At 37.4% G+C, this 17,010-nt stretch overlaps 1 protein-coding gene across 2 annotated transcripts in view; it reads left to right on the top strand.

The window, feature by feature from the left end:
• Positions 1-17,010, top strand: part of SMC6 (structural maintenance of chromosomes 6) — a 77,066-nt gene that overhangs the window by 8,930 nt on the left and 51,126 nt on the right. For both annotated transcript variants that reach the window (XM_068564600.1, XM_068564599.1), the window contains 6 exons: positions 2,066-2,183; positions 4,208-4,313; positions 9,539-9,675; positions 10,324-10,385; positions 13,502-13,582; positions 14,847-14,948. In XM_068564600.1, coding sequence (XP_068420701.1) covers positions 2,066-2,183; positions 4,208-4,313; positions 9,539-9,675; positions 10,324-10,385; positions 13,502-13,582; positions 14,847-14,948 — 606 coding nt within the window. The remainder of the gene's footprint in view (positions 1-2,065; positions 2,184-4,207; positions 4,314-9,538; positions 9,676-10,323; positions 10,386-13,501; positions 13,583-14,846; positions 14,949-17,010) is intronic.

Genomic DNA, 17,010 nt, shown 5'->3' with positions numbered 1-17,010 from the left:
AACTCTACACACATAGATTCACAGCTTAGATAGAGTGGACCAGTTCCTCGAAAGGCACAAACTATCACAATTCATTCAGTATGAAATAGATCATTTTAATCACTCTGTAACTATAAAGGAAATTTAATTCATCGTTAAAAAACTCCCAAAAAAGATATCTTCAGTCCCAGTTGGTTTGATTGGAGAATTGTACCAAATGTTCGGGTTCAGGTTCAGGTTCGGGTTAGCATTCAGGAGCAATTCTTAGACTTAACATCAAATGTACAAACCATTAAATGAAAAATTGATAAATTGGACCTCATCAAAATTAAAAACTTTTCTTCTGCAAAAGACCCTGTTATAAGGATGGAAAGTCAAGCCAGGAGAATATTTGCAAATCACATGTCCAACAAAGTTCTAATATCTTGTTTGTATAAAGAACTCTCAAAATTCAGCAGTTAAAAGCAAATAATCTGATTTGAGAATGGGCAGAAGACATAAAAGAGACATTTCACTGAAGAAGAAGATATACAGATGCAAATAAGCACATGACATGATGTTCACCATAATTTGTCATCAGGGAAATGCAAATTAAGACCACAATGAGATATCACTACATACCCATCAGAATGGCTAAAATTTTTTTGAAAAATGACGACACCATATGCTGGCAAGGATGCAGAGACACTGGATCATTCAGTGGTGGGAATGTAAAATGATATAGTCACTCTGGGAAATAGTTTGGCAGTTTCTCTAAGAAATTTCACATGCAACTATCTATCATATAACCCAGCATCTGTCACAGAGAAAAGAATATTTATCTTCACACAAAAATCTATACACGAATGTTCATAGCAGCTTTATTCATAATAGCCAAAAACTGACAATCCAGATGTCACACAGTGAGTGAGTAGTTAAACATGCTGAGGTACATCTATACCCTGAGATACTACTTAGCAATAGAAAGCAGTGAAGTACTGATACAGGCAAAAATGGACAATTATGCTGAGTGAAAAAAAAGCCAATCTCAAAAGGTTACATTCTGTGTGATTCCACTAATGTAACATCTTGAAATGACAATGTTTCAGAAATGGAGAACAGATAAGCGGACCAGGGGTTAAGGAGGGGGTGGATTGGGTGGGATGTGGATGGGGCTCTAAAAGGACAGCATGAAGGATACTTGTGATGGAAATCTTCTGTATCGTCACTGTATCAATATGAGTATGCTGGTTGTGATATTGTACTGTAGTTTTCGAGATGTAACCTTGGGCAGAAACTGGGTAAAGGATTCACAGGATCTCTCTGTACTGTTTCTTACAGCTGCATCTGAGTCTTCAATTAGATCAAAATAAAATGTATTTTTAAAAAGTCTTCAACCACGATTTCCAGTATTCCACTCATACAAGGATGTAAATGTTTTCTGCTTTTTAATAAGCTGGTGTCTAGTAGAAGAGAGCCAGGGATTTTTTAAATAAATGACTAAAAAGGCTGGAGACGTTAAGTGTTCTTTAAAACAATTTGTAAGGTTTGGTAAAATATGTGTGATTTATTTTCATATTTTTAACTACGAAGTCTGACCACTGTGTGCCGAACTTTTGCTTAAAACATTTATAAACCTTCTCTAATTTAATTATGACATATATTCACAATATGAGAATTATAATTATATACCCTCCCCACAGTGGACATTTAGCAGTGTCTGAATATATTTTTGATTGTCACAACTAGGGTGGGGGGAGAGTGCTACTGGCATCTGGTGGGTAGCAGCTAGGGATGCTGTTAAACATCCCACAATGCACAAGACAGCCTCTCTCCAACAAAAAATGATCTGATTAAAATGTTGGTATTGTCCGTATTAAGAAACCTTGATACACTTATTAGATCCTATAAGGACTTTAGAATGAGTGGTTAATCATATAAGGTCTCCATTTAATATCATTTACTCATTGACTTAAGTTAACATTTAAAATTATACTTCCTGTAACTTTTTTCATTGGTAGCACTGCTGACCTTTCTCTTCTAGCAAATGATTGCATGATTGTAGTGAGTGAATTTGATTGTTTTCTCTCATTTTTTTAATTAATAGACAGCAGCAGATGTTGGAATAATTGAGAGTATTCAGCTCAGAAACTTCATGTGTCATTCGATGCTTGGACCCTTTAAATTTGGTTCTAATGTCAACTTTGTTGTTGGCAATAATGGAAGTAAGTGCTTTTGCCCTCCTTCTTATTTGACTTTGAGCAGTACATTGAGATCAGAATGCATTAACTTTTTAAAATAGGTGACTACTAGTGCTGATAAATCTAAGTTTTAGACCTCTGATTTGTGGTCATGAATTTTTTCAGTATTGCCTGCCAGTCTGCACTTTAAGAAATGAGTTAACTTTAGGCTCATTATGCAATAGGGATAAACATTTCCTGCTTATTCTTCTGAGTCTATGTACCTTGGAATTCATACCACAGAAGAGTAGGCAAGCCATCCTCATTGCAACTGAGGCAGGCCTGTGTCTTTTATCTATTAAATGTTGTAACGGCGTGAATAAAATACCTTGGGAATCCAAACTTGAAAGAAGCTAATTCTTACCGTTGTGGCCAATGAAAGCTTTAAGAAGAGGTGGTATTTGTGGTGGTACTTGAATAAAAATGAAAGATTCTTTAGATCTTATTGGGGAAGAAGAAGCTGAGATGTTCCAGGCAAAGATTGCTCATCACCAAAGGTTGGGAGGGGTAGAAGCAGATGTATGTGGAGAGAGTGAACAACCTCATAGGGTTTTATCATATCATACATGGTAGGGAGGGGCAGAAGCATACACTGGAGAATCAGTTGTAGGTGATGTTGTTGAGGATATTGACTGCCATGATAAATATTTGGGGATTTCGTTCACAAGTCAGTGGGGAAGCAGTTAAAGTTTTAGAGTATAGAGGTGACATGGTGAAGATTTGTGAAACAAACTGACCACATTGTAGAGAGTAGATTAGAAGGGGGAAGACATAGGAGTTAGACCAGTTAGGTAGCTTTTGTCGTAGACTCGCCAGATGTGAGATGTTGACTGCTTGACTGAGCCAGTACAGAGGGAGAGGAGCTTGCCAGGGTCCACGACTGGTGGCCGTGCTAGAACATGAAACTAGTACAGGTAGCTGCACGGTCTGTTTAGTTGTTGTTCTTTGTTTTCCCTACTCTATTCGGTCAAGAGGAAAGTATTTTCAGAAGGAGGGAATAGACAAAGGAACCAGAGCTACGGGGAGGTCAAACAGGACAAGAAGTAAAGATAGACTGGTGGGTTGGTTCTGCGGTTAGATCTTAACTCCTGAAACAGCGAAGTTGTTAATATAATGCAAGTGGTGGAGGCAGTGAATTTGGAAGTGAAGAAAAAGGAGAGAGTTAGGATAGGGACTTGAAGGGCATTCCAGGAACTAAATTGGGCTAACCAGTGTGTACTTTGGTTAATTTGGAGTATATTGTGGAAGATGATTAGCTGATAAGAGTTGATTAATTTGGTTGATTGTGGAGTTGAGAAAATGGTTACCATAATTGTTAAAGATTTTGGAATTTTAGCTTGTGATATTTTATGTCTGTTAGGGTAAAAAGAAGTATACTCTTCAAAGAGCTAGCAAATGGATACTATTCAAATTAGGAGTAATAATTGTCAAAATATTATATAAAAACATTGTCTATATGACTGATAATTTTTTCATATTTAAGCTCATTCATTCAATAAATATGTGAGTGCCCATTATGGGCTAATATTGGAGATAAAGCAATGAATAAAAAACGAACAGTCCTGTCCCTCTGGAGCTTGCATTCAAGGTTAAAAATAGTTTCTGGCTTCTGAGAATTTATGGAAAAAGTAAATTTTGATTAAATTAGGATGTAAGAAAAATTAGATGAGTTAAATGTATATGGGTAATTAGAAAGATAAATTCATTTAATAGGCTGATGGGCCAAGATGACACAATGAGAGTTTTAGGTTGGAAAGGTATCAACCATTTTTTCCATTTCCTTATTAGTGGCAAAGATTTGATTCCTGAAATGTACTGATTTTTTTCTAATAGCAGCAGCTAAATATTTCATGATATGTACAACTTTTTGTTTGTTTTTGGCACTTGAAGAAAATTATAATTGAAGTATAATGTTTTAGTGCAGAAATTTTTTTACATCAAATTGTAGGAGTCAGACTTCTCTTTTCTCCCTGTAATGAACGTGATTCCTTCAACACCTGTTTCTTTAGGTGGGAAGAGTGCGGTACTCACAGCTCTCATAGTTGGTCTTGGTGGAAAAGCAATTGCTACAAACCGAGGATCTTCTTTGAAAGGTTTTGTGAAAGATGGACAGAAGTAAGTGTTTGTTTTCTACGTGTATTTTTCAGTTCTTTGATAAGAAGCAGCTTCTTTAGAATCCCAATTCATGTAGACATGGTAGGAAATGAATTGGCTTCCCGGAACTGGAGCAGCGATATCGTATCTTTTCATTCCTTTCTCTTGCCCCCTGTTGCCAGCATAGCCCACTGTTGCCTGTTCACCTCTCCCGACAGAATGCTTGTGTCAGTTAGTGCCATGTGCCTGCCCACTAACACTCGTTTCTGTTACCTTTCTGGAAGAACAAGCAGTGATAAATCTGTGTACTTCTGTTTAAAGGAATATTTATAAGTATTGGACTTTGCTGGCTCTTGACCCAAACCCAGCTTCAGCAAGTCCACATCGGTATGATGTAGGCTAAGGCAGAGTTAGTGACCAGCCAAGGTGTCCCTAAACAGAATTTCAGCTCTAAGAATTTCAAAAAAGTATTCCATCTGTCTCTCATTTTATATCCTTTACGCAGGGGGTTCACCAGTGAGGTTAACTTGAGGACCAAGTCTCTTTGGGGTCCATCTTGACCCTTGGTGAATGGTCATGTAACAACCCTCTGTGGCTTTACATTTGTATTTCTTTCTGTTATAGTTTGCCATCACCTAACTATATATTAATTGCTCAGTTTGCATCATCATAGACTCGTGGCCTTTTGGCCGTTAGGAAACTCTCTTCAGGCTGATCTCCTTATTCTTTTTAATTCTGCCTCAGAAAACTCTGAGGGATCCTCGTTTCTCCTGACAGCTAGATGTCCCAGACTCCATCATATCAGCTCCCAGAGTCAGGCTGCTCTTTCCTCTTTCACACGCCCGGTGCCCAGAACTTCTGGAACTTTGATAATTAACAGTGATATCTTTTTTTTTTTTTTTCCTTCATGTAACAGACTTTCCTCCTGCTCAGTGTTGTATCTACTTAACTTCCCCCATTTTCCATTTTATTTCTAAAAAATAGAACGGGTACGGGATGTGAGTCAGGATTGCGGGTTTCTTATGTATCTCTCAGAAACCTTGGGAATCTTAACCCTAAGCCAGGGTTCCAAGTTGACTCAGGAGAAGGGAAGAAAAGATACAGAAAAAATCATTTTCCGTGCTGTATGGCCTTGAAAAAGAACTGTTTAGTAACAATTCTCCAGCTTATTTTCTGTCTCTCCTTATCTTACTTGGGTGCCAGCCCAGCAAGGTCTTCTCTCACACAGTCTCCAAACAAAATTATGGCTGAAGTCAAAAATTAGTTATCTTAACACTTTTAAGGTAATGGTCTCAACTCTGCTTCAATTCATTATACTGAACTCTACATTTCTTAGTTGTCCAAATAGTTACCTAATCTGCCTAGCTAGACAACACATTGATCTTTCAAATAGAAGCCTCAGGAAGAAATTTGTTTTTTCTGCACCATTAAATGTTTTATGTCTCAATTAAAGATTTTAAATGTTTTTTCCATATGGGAAGTAGCTGGATCAAAGCAGAAACTTCTTTCTGAGATGTGTCCTTGGAATACCATTAAAAAAAGAAAGAAAGATAAAGGCTAGCTTACACAAATCACCGACTTTGAAGGACACAGCTGCCTGTAGATAGGCACATTAAAATATTTTAAACAGTTAATAACAGTTAAAAGCTTTAACCTGAGCTCAGTCTCCTTTTTACTGACCTCGTCTAAAAAAATAGCTAAAACGAGCTTTTCCAAACCCATTACTATTCCTCTGTCCTCCCCTTCCTCATTTAGAACATTTGGTATCTATCAAATTTCTCTTCTTTTATAGTCTCTGATTCTGTCATCACTTTTTTACAGAATCAGCTCATCGAGCTTTTCGGTTCTATTCTGCACCTAAAATCTATGAGGCTATCCCGTTTTTCCTGAGGAATGTCTTTCAGTCTGGCAGAGGTTTGAGGTGGTCCTCAGGACTCTGTCCCTCCCGCACATCTGAAACATTACACTCTGCATTTGTGACGCCTGGGCTCGGGGCTACCTTTGTAGAGGGTTTCAACTCCTCAATTAGAGACGCTTGCCGAATATGGTTAGGAGAAGCCAGACGACTGTGCCTGGAGGCTCTTGGCGCTGCGGCCTCTGATTATCCACTGAGGCTTTGCAGTGAGTGGTACAGGTGATGGAATTCTCCAGTGACCAAGGTCTCAGACCCCTAGCTGTTCAGGTTCTTCAGCAGGTTCAGTTTACTGTTCCCTCCCTCGGCCTTCCTAATCCTAGCCCTGGTGGCATTGGGATCTTTCAGGCCTGTTTTTGACCTCAGCTGTGGCATTGGGAGTGGGTTATGGGGGGAACAAAAACTCATGCTCCTGCTGTACATTCCTGACTTACTAGTCAAGGTTACAAGACTTACTGCAGATGAGCTGGCCACCCAGAGAAGGGACAGATGCATCCTATTTTTACATGACTTTTTCCTTGTTCCTTGTTCCTCGTGCCCATCAGTGCATGATGCTACCCGTCATCTCTGTGCAGATAGGTTCTCCTGGAGCTAAGCAAGAAGCCACATCCTTATGGTGGCGCTGCTTGTGTGTGTTGTCGTTCTGAAGGAACTTGCAGTGGCAGTCTCTCTTCTCACTCAAGGGTCTCTTTATTTACAGACACTGGGCTCTAGGGCTGTTGACCATAATTCAGCAGCAGTCGCCTTAGTAGGTGGGGAGACAGCAGTTAGTCCCAGCTCAGTTACCCCTGTCTCCTTGTACAGGTTTTTTGAGCAGTTGTTGTGAGGGTTTTTTCTGTAAGCTTTAATTTTTTAAATAACTTGCCTTTCTTATATTTACTAAATTCATATGGCAGTAGGATACCCGTGCCTCCAAAGCTCTCACAATACTAAAGATAGCTTTCAAATGCAAGGAGTAGCTAGGAAGGAAAATAACAAAGTAGATGTTTGCTAATCAAGGGAGATGTCACTTTGTTTTTAAAATGTTTTCATGAGGTACATTCACTTAATACTAGGTAATCATACTAGTTAATGCAATAAATATTGTTTGCTCCATGTTGTAGGCCAGCTACCCTTCCCCTATCGTATACTTTAGTTAATAGTTTTCAACCTTGGCTGTTCATTAGAATCAACCCAGAGAGCTTTCAAAAATCTCATTGATTACAACTTTTCAGGAGCATATCTGTCTTAATTAGGTATTTCTGATTAAAAACACACAACCCCCCCAAACCACTCAGGGTAGCTTTAGAAGAGGAGATTTATCATAAAGATGCAGGGATATAATATGTCTTGGAAACTTCAGTGAGGCAGCGTAATTGGATCTCATGAATGACCAGAACTGAGAGACTCAGAACCAAAGATCTTCGGTCTCTAGGTCTTTCTTTTCTGTGTCTCTGCCTTTCTTTGTGTCTTTGTCTCCAGGCCTCTGTCTCCCTTCCTTCCTTAGCCGGGTGTGTGCTGCAGCTCTTCCGCCATACGACCTTCCTGCCGCTCCTCAGTGGCTGCACTTCTGTGCTGTGCCCTCCTCCCTCCTTCTCCTGTGACAGGCATGCAGGTGTGTGAATGTGTTTCCCTCTCACTGTCTCTGGAGCATGTGTGCTCTTTCTCATTCTTCAGGTCTTTGGTACTCTGTGTCTTCGTGGGCAGGCGTTTATGCCTTACTGTCTTGGTGTGTGGGGCTGCGCATGGAAGGAAGTGCTCTCGAGTTCTCTGTGTCTCTGATTCACAGCCAGTATCTGTGATTATGTGTCTCTGCCAGTCTGTCCAGGTGGTTTCCCAAGAGTTTATCTGTTCTGTGCTCCTGCTTCTCTCTGTCATCTCTGCAGACTTTATACTTGTTCATCAGAATATAATGCCCCAAATTGGTTTCTCTAGTCCCAGAGGCCTCAGAACTTTGTATCTCCAAGGAATCACCACCTTTCCACTTGATGTGTCTTAATTTGAGTTTGTTTTAAAAACTTGTGGTTTTGAAATAATTTTAGATTTACATAAGTATTGCAAAGATAGTACAGTTTCCTTACAGCCTTTACCCAGTTTCCCTTAATGTTGACATCTTAAATAACTGAGGTACTTTTATCAAAGCTACGCGGTTAACACCGGTACAATATTATTCACTAAACTACAGACCTTACTTGGATTTTACTAGTTTTTCTTAATTTGAGTTTTTAAAGAAGGGAATATGGCGCAGTTAGCATTCACTTTCTATATTTAGCCCAATCTGTGGAGGGAGGGATGGGGGCTGATAATGGCTGCTAAGCCGTCTTTCTGTGAGGGCACTTGCACAGAAGTATGGGGGGGGCAAGAGCTGAGCACCCTTCAGGGTGTCCACCAAGTGTAAGTTGACAGTGAAATTCATCTTCAGTATTTTTACCTACATTTCCTGCAAATAGGAACAATTTTGGGGTATGATTACTCCGAATTGATGAAAACAAGTTTATTCTGTGAAATATGTCATTTAATTACCAATTAAAGCAATTTTGCATTAAAGGACTTTAGCATTTTTGGCAGATGTTTATATTAACCAGAGAAAGTATTATCTGCTTTTATGTTTAAGGAAATTATAAGTATGTATTTATTAATGCCCTTCATTAATTTTTAAAAAGTTTTTCTACAAAGTCTTATTTGAACAGAAGTTAGAGTAGAAAAATAAAGATGGATTCTCCCCCCCCCATAATATGTTAAAATAAACATGGCTATAAATGCTTCAGACGTCTTTAAAACTTTAAAAATGATTATTTTGTAATACCAATAAAATTTTAAGAAGCTTTGAGATTTAGTTTACATCTCTTGATACCAAATACTTTAGCCTTTTTTTTTATTGCCAAATAATAGAAGAATTCAAGTTGTTTCCCTTTATTCTAATTTTCTTAGAAAATATATAACTTCACTTTAATTCTTACTTCATCTTTCTTAGAGGCCTGCTGTCAGGATGATGCTTTATTATATAATTTAGCATAGTCAGGCAGTGTAATATTGATTATACATAGCAGATGGGAAAATGTGTAACTTATCTACATGGTGTGAAACAACCAAAACTTAAATGGGTTTTGTGCAAATGTATTTCTCTTATGGATAAAATAGTCAATTATTTTTTATAAAGTTTCTCTTCTTCTCAACTTTGTTGCTTGGTATCTTTAACATTTTTCTGTAGTAGCCTGTCAGCCATCAACTGCTGGTATAAAGCTGCTTTTCAAGCGAATTAGCCAAATTTCTTGGAGGTTTTTAAAATTATGGTAACCTAGTGTTGTAATTGCCCTGTACCTTCATGTGACTTAGCTTAACCTTATTGCTTTAGCTCGGCAGATATCTCAATAACATTAAGGAACAGAGGAGATGATGCCTATAGAGCCAGTGTGTACGGTGACTCTATAATTGTGCAACAGCACATCAGCATGGATGGAAGTCGATCTTATAAACTGAAAAGTGAAACAGGTTTGCTGTGAATTTCTCTTTATTTCATATAAAGTATTAGTAAACATCCAGTTAAAAAGAGTTAAGTGATTGTGCTGGTATCATTGAGAGGACACTTCTCATCTCTTGAAACTGCTTTCTTGCAAGAGGATTGGTTGGTTGCATGTATGTGTACACACACGTATATATCCGTACATAGTTTCTTTACCACAGGGCATTCTACAGCAAAAGCATGATTAGCAGAATTTGGGTCTGTTTGAAACAGGCTGTGATAAGTCATTTTGATCTCACTTGCAGACTTCCTTTCACCCCCATAGTTGCTATCACATGTGGAAAGAGAAAGTTAGCCAAAGGTAGAAAAAGACATAAAGGAAGAGGAGGTGGGTGTGGAGAGTTACTAAAGAGACAGATGAGAAGGAAAAGGAAATGTTTAGCTATAGGAAGAAGAGAAGCACCTGCCGCTGCATTTGTGTGCTTCTGCCTCCTGCGTACTTGTGTCATAACAAGTGTGTCACCCCAGTTCATTCAGATGTGTGTATGTGCAGTGGTACCTTTCTTGATGACATCAGGAAAACTAGTTAACATTTATGTTTATAAATAATTGCTCATTTTAAAAAGCGTATTATTGCCCTAGAAACAGTCTGGTCATTTTGTGTTTCTCATAACTAGGCACCGTGGTTTCCACTAAGAAAGAAGAACTGATTGGAATTCTTGATCATTTTAACATACAGGTAATTGCTAAATTTGTGTTTCCGATTAATAAACACAACTGGTTACTTTTTTGTGTGGTTTCATTTGTGGTGTGGAAAGAATTTAAATGGTCTCATATAAGTAAATTGACCACAGGACAAATGTATTTAACTATTGTTAGTGAAGTTCCTTAAAGCTTCCTAATTCAACAGGAACCTTCAATATATAATATAACATCTTTAATTTGACAGAACACACAAGAATATCTTGTCTATACTAGTATGTGCCAAAAGTTATGTTAATAAAATTTATGTTATAAAGTTTCTTTGCTTTCTGCTGTCCAAGTCAGAATAGCATCATAGCTTCCTAAACTCAGTTGCTAAATTTTTGTAGAAAGGAAGTTTATTCTAGCCATATAAAGAAAGCGTTTCTTTATGTATTTTGGAGTTATTTCATCATACCTATAGGAGACAAGACTTGAGTCCATTCTGCTAAGATACTTTGACTGAATAATTGGAAATGGGGCTCATATAGTCCTATAACATTAGCACTGGAATTGTCTTTGGAGGTCATCTACTCTGGACCCTTTATTTTGTAGGTGAGAAACTGGGAGCCAGCAAAAGTAAACTTGCATTTACAGTTGTCTAGGCGTGGGTACTGGTGGAGCCTGCCTTGGGATCCAGACATCCCTGTTCCATTCTAATGCTCTATCCATTGTATCACCCTGCCTTATTCCAGGATTAAGAACACCAAGAGTAGTCACCAAGGAAAAAGAATAATTATGAGTATGGGTCTCTTTCCCAGTTTGGTTTAGAACAAGTTGTCCAGAAAAACTTTCTGTAATGGTACAAATATTCTGTATTATGGTGTCCGATGGGGTGGCCACTAGCTACTTGAGCAACTGAAATGTGTGACTGAGAAATCAGATGTTTTATTGTATTTTACTTAAGTGTCAAATGCTGCATGTGGCTAGTAGCTTGCATATTGGGCGGCACAGGTTCAGAAAAATAATTAGTAAAATCTGGAGAAAAGCAGATACAGCAAGTAAATTTGAGGCTAGAACACAGGTCAACTTGCTAAGCAAAATCAGGAAAACCAAAAGTTAGAGTGTGTGGATTCACAGGTGTTGGGAAAGTCTCGAAGGGCATCCAGTGTAGTATCACACTGCATGCTTACCCTGTGTGCAGTCGCCACCAGATGTTCCTTCAGCGGGTACTTGAGTGGGTAGTAGTGGGGAAATGACCTCTTCCTGAGGCTGCTGATTCCTTCTGTAGGTGGCTGTATTTATTAGAAAGTTGTTGTTAATGGGAAAAGTTGAATAAAGTCAGTTTCTCTAAGCTCCCACTTCCTTGGGGAATATAAAATATGTTTCTTTTCTTTTGAAATATTTGAAGATTGTTATCATAACTTCATTAGTCCTCTTCTTGTACAATTCAGTTAACTAAAGGTTCAAGTTCATTGATCAAAATAGGGAAGGTCTAGAGCTACACTTGCTGAGTAACCACTAACCACGTGTGATGGATATTGAGCCCTCAGAATGTGGGTAGTCCAAATGGAGATGTGCTCTGGTATGAAGTACACACTGGAGGTTGAAGACTTAATGCAAAGGAATGACTCAGTTTTCATACTGATTACATGTTAAAATGATAATATTTTAGATATATTAGATTAAAAATATAATACTAAGATTAATTTCACCTGTCTCTTTTTATCTTTTTAATGTGGCTACTAGAAAACTTAATTATATGTGTGGTTTGCATTATATTTCCATTGGACAGCACTGGCCTAGAACTACCAGGAGGAAGGAGAGTGTTTAATGTCTTTAAGTACCTGATTATATTTGTCCCCTGTGCCTCTTCTTACTTTTTCTCTGAAGTTTACCTGTGTGTGCTTGCCTTTTGCTTACTCCAGGGTCTTGATGGGTAAAGCTGCCAGATTTTTAAATAATCTCTGGTGTAGTATAGAAACTAGGAACCCCATTTCAGAGGATGTAGAAAAAAGAACATGAACTTTGGTGAAGCTGTTAATCCAAAGCTGGTGATAAAATGTCTGTCATTAAAGCTAGTGCACTAGGTCTTAGTTTTAAGAAGTCAGATACTGTGTGAAATTAAGATGCCATACAGACCTTGTTAAAAAAAATACGTGGCAATCAGGGTCTGGTCTACCTATATAATGAGAAAAAGGTGATATGTAGACGTTTCTTTATAACTGCATAAATGTTTTTTATCGTCTTAGAAGATAAGACCCAAAATCTTGCTTAACAGAAAGGTTTTCACCAGTGGTATACTAAATAAAGTACAGTCAGTATTTTACAGATGGTAAAATGAAGGAGTTAAGCATTTTTTTCCTTTAGAGTGGTCCTTCATGTTCTATACCTTATAAACAAGATTATTTTCTAACATATAAATTACTTTGTTATTAAAACCAAAGATATAAATGAAAAATGAACTTGAATCTTTTTGAAACAAGTTGAATTAAAAAAAATTTTTTTTTCAACTCCACTTTGAACTGTTATTATATTGTTATTTTAACTGTACTTTAATTTGTTAGCCAGAGGTAGTTTAATTCAAGTAATGGCTTATTTAAAATGACTTCTCCTTCAAAAGATAGAAATGATCCCAGTATTTCCATTTGTTTTACAATATCCTTATGAAAAAATGACAGGATAAGAAATCTGAAGAACTGCTGTACAAAAAATAAACAATACTTGTCATTATAGTTCTGATTAGAAGTAACTGAGTTGGACTTTTTGTATTTAGTTGGAGGAAATAACTAACTTGCCTGCGGCTACATAGGAGGTTCAGACAGAGCCAAATAAGAACCCAAGTCAGCTGACTCTCATGCTAGAGCTCTTCCAGCTCTGTGGTCTGATGGTTGACCAGTAGCATAGGAGTGGTACTCTATAAAACCAGTGAAAGGAATGAAAACTTTCTAAAAAAACACACTTCTTTTGAAAGTTCTTGTGCTTGTGCCCTCATGTAATGGCAGAATACTTAATTTTGGCTGTAGTATTGATATTTATTTTAATATAATGAAATTTTGAAATATTTTCTCTCTCTTAGATCACTTGTAATGGATATTTTAGTTCATTTCTCTTTAAGGAATTAAAATGAAATATTTAAAGATAATCGTTTGTTTGTTTGTTTGTTTGTTTCAGGTAGATAATCCAGTTTCTGTCTTAACGCAAGAGATGAGCAAGCAGTTCTTGCAGTCTAAAAATGAGGGAGACAAATACAAAGTAAGATGCACTAAAGTAAACATAAACCTAACCAAAAAGAATACATTTATAGATTAACATCTATACTGAACATTAATCTTGGTCACATAGTAAATATCGAGGATTTTTTTAAGTCACTATTTAGAGTAATGTTGTAGGACTAATTTAGGAACTTGTTAAGTAAGACGGAAGTATAATTTTCTTGGTAAATCCTTGCTTTAACTTCTTTGCTTTTAATTCTGAAAGAGAATGAATTCTAAAATTTATCTTAACGGAAGTACAAGGGAATGATTACCCAAACATACATAATAACTTTTAAATGTTAGATTATTTTAAACTTTTTTTTAAATTTATTTATTTATTTATTTATTTATTTTTGGCTGCATTGGGTCTTTGTTGCTGCACGCCGGCTTTCTCTAGTTGCGGCGAGTGCGGGGCTACTCTTCGTTGTGGTGCGCGGGCTTCTCATTGCGGTGGCTTCTCTTGTTGCAGAGCACGGGCTCTAGGCGCGTGGGCTTCAGTAGTTCTGGCACACGGGCTCAGTAGTTGTGGTGCGCAGGCTCTAGAGCACAGGCTCAGTACTTGTGGTGCGCGGGCTTATTAGTTGCTCCGTGGCATGTGGGATCTTCCCGGACCAGGGCTCGAACCCGTGTCCCCTGCATTGGCAGGAGGATTCTTAACCATTGCGCCACCAGGGAAGCCCCTATTTAAAACTTTTTTAAAAGCCAACAAAATATATGACTACTACTACAGCTTACAGTGTGACTTTTGAATGGGTTTTGGTATTCCCTATGCTAAAATATTATGATGCATTAAGATCAAGGATACTGGGACTTCCCTGGTGGCACAGTGGTTAAGAATCCACCTGCCAATGCAGGGGATATGGGTTCGAGCCCTGGTCCGGGAAGATCCCACATGCCATGGAGCAGCTAAGCCCACGCGCCACACGTACTGAGCCTGCGCTCTAGAGCCCGCGAGCCACAACTACTGAACCCGTTTGCCAGAATTACTGAAGTCCGTGTGCCTAGAGCCCATGCTCCGCAACAAGAGAAGCCACCATAATGAGAAACCTGCACACCGCAACGAAGAGTAGCCCCCGCTGTCCGCAATTAGAGAAAGCCCACGTGCAGCAACGGAGACCCAATGTATTTACTTGCTTAAGTATGTTTTTAATGTCTTTTTACATAATTGGTCTAAAAGTTTTTAGAGACCAAATTCTTCTTTTTTTCATAGTCCCGTGGAAGTTTACAAACTCCTAATTGTGTTTCTCTTGTTGTTGATATAGTTCTTTATGAAAGCAACCCAACTGGAACAAATGAAGGAAGATTATTCATACATCATGGAAACAAAAGAAAGAACAAAGGAGCAGATAAATCAAGGAGAAGAGGTTTGTAAACACTTAATGCAGTTATTTTAGAGATCAGTCAAATTCCTGTAGTACTTATCGGGTAAATGGTATTGTAAAATTATATACCTATATATCTTTATATGTATATCTATATAAAACTGGTAACATTTTTATAGTACTCTATCAGCTATAACAAGTATGGTTTTTTACATTCAGGGTATTTATTAGCCTTTACTTTTTTGTTTTATAATAATGGGTATGTCTATATCTTAATTCTTCTATGAGGCTATAAAATAGAGGACAGGGCAGTATCTAACATACTTATCCCTTGGTTCCACAATAAGCTATCACTAATTCCCACTTGGAAGTAGTTTAAAAACTATATTTCTTTTGATGGGAAAATAAGCACAAGCCTCAAGTTGGTATTAAACATAATATGCATTTATAATTATATACGATAGATAACTCTTTCATTACATTGGTAAAATGTTAACATTCTTTAAGCACTGATAGCTTGGTAGCAGCTGTCACATTAGTATTCACCAGCTTGGCAGCCATGTGAATGTGCTTGAATTTGAAATCACTCAAGCCAATGTGACTTTTTTACTTAGATTTGTTTTTACATCTGCTATAGTTTGTTCTTGTACTTTCTTCTTCTGATTCTTGAAGAGCAAACCTTTGTTTGATAATCAGAGACCTCAGAGTTATAAGGCTTATGTTTCAGCTGTTCATCCAGTACATTAAGTCCCACCAATTTTTGTATGATTCTGTATCTTTTTCTTTTGTCACTTAGTCAGTTTTATACAGTCAGTTGCTTTCAGCAACTTTTTAGCATGTTCTTTTGAGATAGAATTGTATTAATGATTGACCCGAGTCAACTTTATTAGCTGTTACACTGACCTTTTTACTTCAAGTTTTTGAGGCATACATATTTAAAGTTGGGTTTATAGTTATATGGTTCATTAAGTGAAAACTGAAAAAGCAAAGATGAGTATATTTATTTTTATTCCCCACATTATTTCTTCAAACCTGGGGTGTGTGATAGTGTGCAAGGATGTACTATAAACCACAGAATTGATGATGGAGTATCAATGTTATTGGAGTGTCAGTGTTATTATTGGGGAAAGGAAGTATTGTATATTCAAGCAAATGTACATAGTATATATTAATATCTATTATTTTAAAAACAATAAATCAGGACTTTGAAGAAATTTGTTTGCTTCAAACAGCTTGGTGTTTAAATACCCACTTTCTTCATGGTATACTTTGTCATAAGCTATTGAAGATACTTTATGAAGTTTAAGAAGCACATCCCTATATCATGTATCAGAGTTGCTTATGCATAATAGGCACTTGATAGGAAATTTTTTCCTAATTAATTAAATGCACTATATTCTCAAAATAAGCTCTGGATTTGAATAGTTTAATCTTTAAGAAGTAGAATGTGACCTAACACAACATTGTAAATCAACAATACTTCAATAAAAATTAAAAAAAACAAACAAACAAAAAACCCCAAGCCAACAAAAAAGGATACAGTGGGAGATACAAATGAAAAAGTCAAAAAAAAGAAATAGAATGTGAAGATTAGAAACTGGAAGTCATTCAGCCATCAAATATTAAGTTCCTACCATGTGCCTGCTAGCATTGTGCTTTGGCCATGACCATATAATGGCAAATACGTACCAGGATTCTTGGGGTCATACACCTAACTATTCAGCAGAAAGCAGATGGTGGATAATTGACTATGGGGAGCACTACTAAAGGAGTTAAAGATTAGTTTGTGCAAAAGCACTTAATAGGATACTGGCAACGGGTTAGGGACAAGGCAGGGGCAGTGGGAGAGGTATAGCTGTTAAGTAAGTAATGTCTAAGGTAAGAACTGAAGGGTGAATCATACCAGGCAAAGGATGGCGAGAGTGAGGAAGTGTGTTCCAAGAAATAAGCATGAATGGAGTCTTGTGCAAGAGAGCATGTGGTGGTTTTAAACAGCTGAAAGAATTCTACATTGTCTAAAGTGGAGAACACAAGCATGAGAGTTAAGAGGCCAGATGATGGAAGACCTTGTAAAACTTAAGGGCAGTACAACACATGAAAGTGG

The sequence above is a fragment of the Eschrichtius robustus genome, chromosome 15, assembly GCF_028021215.1.
Source record: "Eschrichtius robustus isolate mEscRob2 chromosome 15, mEscRob2.pri, whole genome shotgun sequence".
NCBI classification, from domain to species: domain Eukaryota; kingdom Metazoa; phylum Chordata; class Mammalia; order Artiodactyla; family Eschrichtiidae; genus Eschrichtius; species Eschrichtius robustus.
The sequence above is the reverse complement of the archived record's forward strand: the minus strand, read 5'-3'. Positions and strand labels throughout refer to the sequence as shown.